Raw genomic sequence first — 6,000 nt, 5'->3', positions numbered from 1 at the left:
TTTCAAATTTAATTTGTTTCCTAGTTCATTTGCAACGTAAGGTTAGTAACACTATCAAAACATTTCTTATTAAAATATATTCTTCTAGATTTAATTACATACGATTAAGTTAACTGCTTAAATATTTGTTTGGTATATTTTGTTTTCTACCATCTACATACAAGAATTATACCTAGCCACACTCAGCCCTCCTTATGCTAAAAGGCATTATCTCAAAAACGAATGAACTGGAAATGGAACTTTATTCTTAAAATTTAAGGTACTTATTTGCATTCAATTTTCAATTGAGATACCGCATTTTAGCAAAGCAGGGCACCACGGTTGAGGAATATATGTCAAGCATAACCCAAAGATGGCATTATTATCAGCATTACATTACTCTTCTTCAGAGATACTATACCATGACTACAAGCATCACGGAAACACTGTTTACATGTGTGAGTAATAGTAGGAAATAGCATGACAGAAACACTCTGTCGACTTTAAAAGTGTTTTTTGCACTAATGAAGTATTCAATGTTTATTATAATAGTTCAATATTTATGTAAAGAGTGCGCTAAACATACTTTTAAGTATACAGATACCAACACTATTCCACAAAAAAATAAAACCTGAAAATTTGCGAAAGTGACGCCATCTAGCGGGGTTTAAGCTTTGGGTAACCTAGTCGAACCACCTTAAAGTAAATGTAACCGACCTCTTTTATATTATAGCGCCATCTAGTGAAACTCGCAATGGCCCACAATAGTATTTTTCCCCAGTGTTGCCAACTTGGCATAAATGGTGCCAGATCTGGCATAATTTCACACCCTTTGGCATCGAAATTTTCCATTTGGCATCTGGCATAATTTTTAGCACAATTTAGTGAATGAAGTGAATTATGTCCCTAAGCCAAGTTTGAAACCTACTTGGCAATGATAGATAATCCATGGCACAACCGTTGAAAGCCCGCTCTACACACGAGTGTGGAACTAAACTAAAGGAAATTTTAAACATACGAGAAATAGGGAATATTACGCGAAACTGCGTAGGTGGCGCCACTACCGCAATATGAGGGTCTATCGCGAAACAAGAAAATCGAAATTTCGTTATCTAACATCTGTCACTCTTGCATATTTGAACGATAAAGAGGCTGATAGCGAAATTTCGGATTCATGTTTCCCGGTACCTATAAGTTTAGGTACGTAAGGTTTACAGTATGTATAAGTTACTCTATGGTTTACTATAAAGAAAGGCTAGTGCTGCACTCTGGTGGCAGAACATTGCAGTAATATCCCCTATTGTAAACCGTAACAGATTACCGCACCGCACCGCGACCTTAGTGCCATGTGGTGCCAGGTGATAGCCAGCAGTTATTTAAAATCACATGACATTTGTTGTAAAGTCGGTACATCGGTGCAGACTGTCAGACCTTAACCACCTGGCTTTTGTATTTTTGTGTACGTGGACCTTAATAGTGACACAGTCAGAAATTTGCTTAAAACGGTGAAATATTGTTATTATGTTATAGTTGTAGTTTTCGACGAGAAAATACAATTGTCACTTTGATAAGAAATTAAATTATAATACACAATTACATAATATTTAGATCAGTACGGTTTCACTCACTATTATTTTTAGTCGCTTTTGGCGACATGTTTCGGATTCTACCGTACCCGTATATTTTATATTTAACATATATAATATTTTAAAATATGTCTCACGATAGTTTAAGTTCGAACACAATTACATAGTGAAACCGGCAAGACAATGTCCTTGCGTTTCTTTTTTCCATACGCGTTACCAATTGTCTCGTTTAGATACTCACTAATCTGTTTTGTGTTATCTATGGTATGGTAATACATCGACAGCTACAGTGCGGAGAGTCACTATAAAAGTCACATTTCAAAGGCGCACTCCACACTCGTGCGCGAAATGCGGCTCTAAGCCGCGATTCGCGCACGAGTGTGGAGGGCGCTAAAGAAATTTGGCATTAGCTAACCAAGTCGGTGCAAAGTTAGCTTGGTTTGACTGTGTAAAATTTTCAGAAACAGCATCGTTTGATTTATGTGGAAGATCCTTATTTTTTTAGTTACCTACTAAGGCTACCAATATATGTATTGTTTAGCATTTTTTTAGCACATTCCAAAATTATTTAGCATAATTCTGGCATAATTTAGACATAAGTCTAGCATTTTTTCAAATTCCGAGTTGGCAACACTGTTTTTCCCATAGACCATTGGTGGGTCGCGAGCGAACGTTGAGTGGGCCCTGAACTCCCTGAAGCTACTAGGGCATCTGAGCATTACCAATAATATTTTATGCCCCTTTTAAGACGGGCAAGAGGTGGGTCCCGATTTGGCAGTTTTTGTTAGGTGGGTCGGCCTATGCAGTCAATTTTGGGAACCACTGGCCCACAAGATTATATTACCCCTCAAATGTAATTATGGCGGGAGGGGAAGAATATTAAACCTTATCTGATAATTTATCTAAGAGCAAATATCGAAAAAAAAAGGTGCTGCACGGGTTGGTATTAATAATACATATATTACTTGAGATTAAATTTGTTTCATATCAACTTGATTTATATTGGGCAGAAACCTGCACACGTGTTTGTTTTTTTAATAGTAAGGTAATTTCTCCATCCGTCCGCCATTTTATTTCCCACCCAAACCCAAACAATCTCGCGCGGTGAACGCGGACCTGTACAGGGGTACCAACCCACATAAATAAATATGTTTTTAATATTTTGTAATAAAAAGTTTTAAATAACGTAATTTTTCCAATTATCATACACATAATGTCATCCGGTATAAAGTTTTATACAATCTGTAAATTAATTATACAAATACTGACAAACAAAAATATTTCCTAAAAACCAATAACCATTTCTGAACGAACATGTTTGGGAGTTTGCGTCACGTCCGGCGCACTTACGTGTAGTTGGCTACATTGAGCGCATCGCTAGGCAGCGCTGCCATCTTTCTTTTTCCGTTATTAGTCGATTTGGCGCCTTCCTGTGTTGGTTGTCCTCGGTTGTGGTGATTGTGTTACACGTTTCAAAATGGTGAGTTTTGCAAGATTTCGTGAAAATAAGTTGACTTTGTGGTGATTTTGTTGTGTAATTCAGTGCATAATGGTGTTATCTAACTACTGGCGAAGTTTCAGCTCGATAGCACTTAATTTAATGGTTTTTTTCGTGAATTTTAGGCTGGTGGTAAAGCGGGCAAAGATTCTGGTAAAGCCAAGGCGAAAGCAGTATCCAGATCAGCGAGGGCTGGTCTTCAGGTACGTTGAATATATCTCTTAATTCATTTGATGATTTTTAAGCATAAAATCAAAGGTGATATCGTTATGACAAAATATTTTTCAATATTGAATAATACGCATGATCTTTAGTATGGCGGCGATTCATTTTGTACCAAGGAATCAATAAGAATTTACAATGACTTGTATTTTCAGTTCCCCGTTGGAAGAATTCATAGACATCTTAAAAATAGGACAACGAGCCATGGTCGTGTTGGAGCAACCGCCGCTGTATATTCTGCAGCCATCCTGGAATACTTGACCGCCGAGGTAAGCTATAAACCTACGCGACGCCTCTATTGTCAATATGGCGGCTAGCGCTAAAGCGTAATTATAATACAGAACTGTCTAGAAAACCTATGCATAATATCCTTTTGAACCCTGTTTTTTTTTGGGTTAAATTACAAAACATTAAAATGTATGTTTTTTGTTGACATTGTCAATATTCTAACCTCATCGATTTTGGCGGGAAATGTTTGGGTTCTGTTTAGCAACAGTATTTGAATGTTTTAATACTGTTTAAATGTATTTTTTTATCTGCTAACAGTGTAGGATTTAACTACTATTAACTACTTTCCGTACTAAAACAAAAATGCAAAAGGATAGTTTTACAGCCATCTAGATAACATTGTTGTTATTTTTCTTTGTGTTATTGTTTAGGTGTTGGAGTTGGCAGGGAATGCTTCTAAAGATTTGAAGGTGAAGCGTATCACTCCCCGGCATTTACAACTAGCCATCAGAGGAGACGAGGAGTTGGACAGTCTCATTAAAGCGACCATTGCTGGCGGTGGTGTCATTCCTCATATACACAAATCTCTCATCGGCAAGAAAGGTGGACCTGGAGCTCCCGTCTAATTATAGGTAAGATTGTTTTGAAAATTTAGTTGGTAATTTTATTATAGCAGGCAAAATAACTTCATTCAATAAGAATTGTTTATGCCAGCAATGTTTATTATAAATACTTGAAAGTATCATACTAATTAAATTATCACATTCACTTTTCAATATCTATTTCATGCATTGTTATCAAAGCAAAAGTGGTGAAATTACAGTGCTTTGTTACATTTTTATTTAAAGTAATCTACAAAATGTTTTCAACATCTTTATTCATGAAGTAACTGAACCGATGATGTAACCAAAGACAATATTATGTTGTTTATTGTTTTTATTTTATTTGCTTATAGTATAATGTTATGATCTATGTTTTTATATTATTTTTCAATATCATATTAGAACTCGTTTGTTTTACAATTAAAAGCTCACTGATAGTTCTGTTCTGATATGGTAAAATTAATATGAAATTGTTGTCTGCAGGTACTCACTCATAATAAAAGTTCATACTGCTGCATTTGACAAGACCGGACGGACCTGAAGTCAACATTGTGAAAGCTCATCTCAACATTAAACTTTGCAACTAGTGATGTGGACAGTGGAGTGACTACTGAGAACTCTTGTTCCGGACTAAATAGCATAAGAATAGGATTAATAAACGCCATTTAGGGAAAAGGATCCGTCCTCTAAAATTTGCCATTTAAATCAATGAATTCGTTTTGACAGAAAGTTCAAATTATGTTGACAGTTTTTTGTGCATTGGATCCTTTTCCCTAAATGGCGTCCCATTAGCATTAAGAAGATTTGAAATATAATTGTATTAGCAATTAAGTTTATCTTTCTGTTCATTCGTGGAACATTTTTTACTCTGGACAAATGTTGTGTTCAACTATTTTGGAATTAAAATTATTTGCTATCGGTTTCACATCTCTTAGTTTCTCATGAAAGCCTTGATCAAGGTGAAGCTGGTGCAATCTAATTTTAATACATTGACTGCAATTGTGAATTGAGTTTTGTGTAAGCTCTAAGCTGTAAATGTTAGTTCTGTAACAACTTGCTTTATAATTTTGTAAGGACATGATTGTATTAGCAATAGTAAAAAATTAGACATTGTTCTAAAATTGTAATTTTGGTATGATTGAACTGTTACAAGTTGTAAGAAGTGTATTTTGTTCTTTAAAATATATTGAGGAAGCACTAAATTTATTTTTTTCCTAATACTTCCAAAAAATATGGCTATTCACTAATCTCAGAAAGTGTCTGTGGTCTAATAATTACAACCCCCTTCCTTTCATACATTCTAATATGAAAATTGGAGACTTGTCAAAAGTTCTTGCATTTGAACGAGGGATTCTGCATGTGAACCTGCCATATCAATTACTATTTAGTCTTAAATTAATGTCTACTACTTTTATGAGTATTTTGAGCCTGTGATTTGTAATCTCTCTGTCTGTTTCTTTTTTCTTACAACTGTATTTGTTAAAATAGAGTGATGACCTTTTATTAAACTCAACTCTAATCAGAGTTTATCGAAATTTCGTTATCCGCCTCTATCGTTCAAATATGCAAGAGTGATAGAGCCTTTATATTATAGTCTGGCAGCCAAAGTACACCTACCCTACCCCAAAGAATATAATACTCATTAGGAGCCCTACCCAGTAATATTCACAGCTCTAAGCGTATCTCGGAATTTCAAATGAAGTTTTCCGTGGCATTTAGCCTGCGATTAGTGACTACACAATTTGATGTTGAGATCAATGAGCTAAATGCACTGACCGTTGCGTTTAAATTAAACGTGTTTAAGGCCTAAACTTCGGGCAGCGCAGTTCAACTGTAACCTGAGGGCATAGAGTAACTTATACTAGAGCGGTACTGTCATAGTAAA

General features: G+C 35.5%; 1 protein-coding gene across 1 annotated transcript; it reads left to right on the top strand.

Moving 5' to 3' along the window:
* The first annotated feature begins 2,889 nt into the window (after positions 1–2,889).
* LOC134755383 (histone H2A.V) lies at positions 2,890–5,317 on the top strand. Its single transcript, XM_063691937.1, has 5 exons — positions 2,890–3,045; positions 3,189–3,266; positions 3,441–3,554; positions 3,945–4,145; positions 4,599–5,317. The coding sequence occupies exons 1-4, from the start codon at positions 3,043–3,045 to the stop codon at positions 4,137–4,139; spliced, it is 390 nt and encodes a 129-aa protein (XP_063548007.1). The 5' UTR covers positions 2,890–3,042; the 3' UTR covers positions 4,140–4,145; positions 4,599–5,317.
* Positions 5,318–6,000: the final 683 nt, after the last annotated feature.

Source organism: Cydia strobilella, chromosome 2 (assembly GCF_947568885.1).
Source record: "Cydia strobilella chromosome 2, ilCydStro3.1, whole genome shotgun sequence".
Classification (NCBI taxonomy): Eukaryota; Metazoa; Arthropoda; class Insecta; order Lepidoptera; family Tortricidae; genus Cydia; species Cydia strobilella.
This window is presented reverse-complemented; position numbering and strand designations above follow the sequence as displayed.

Bases quoted from the DNA above. Each gene is read 5' to 3' on its own strand.
- LOC134755383 (XM_063691937.1), top strand. The intron at 3,267-3,440 runs GTACGTTGAATA...TTGTATTTTCAG, and splicing joins CAGCGAGGGCTGGTCTTCAG to TTCCCCGTTGGAAGAATTCA. The intron at 3,555-3,944 runs GTAAGCTATAAA...GTTATTGTTTAG, and splicing joins TGGAATACTTGACCGCCGAG to GTGTTGGAGTTGGCAGGGAA.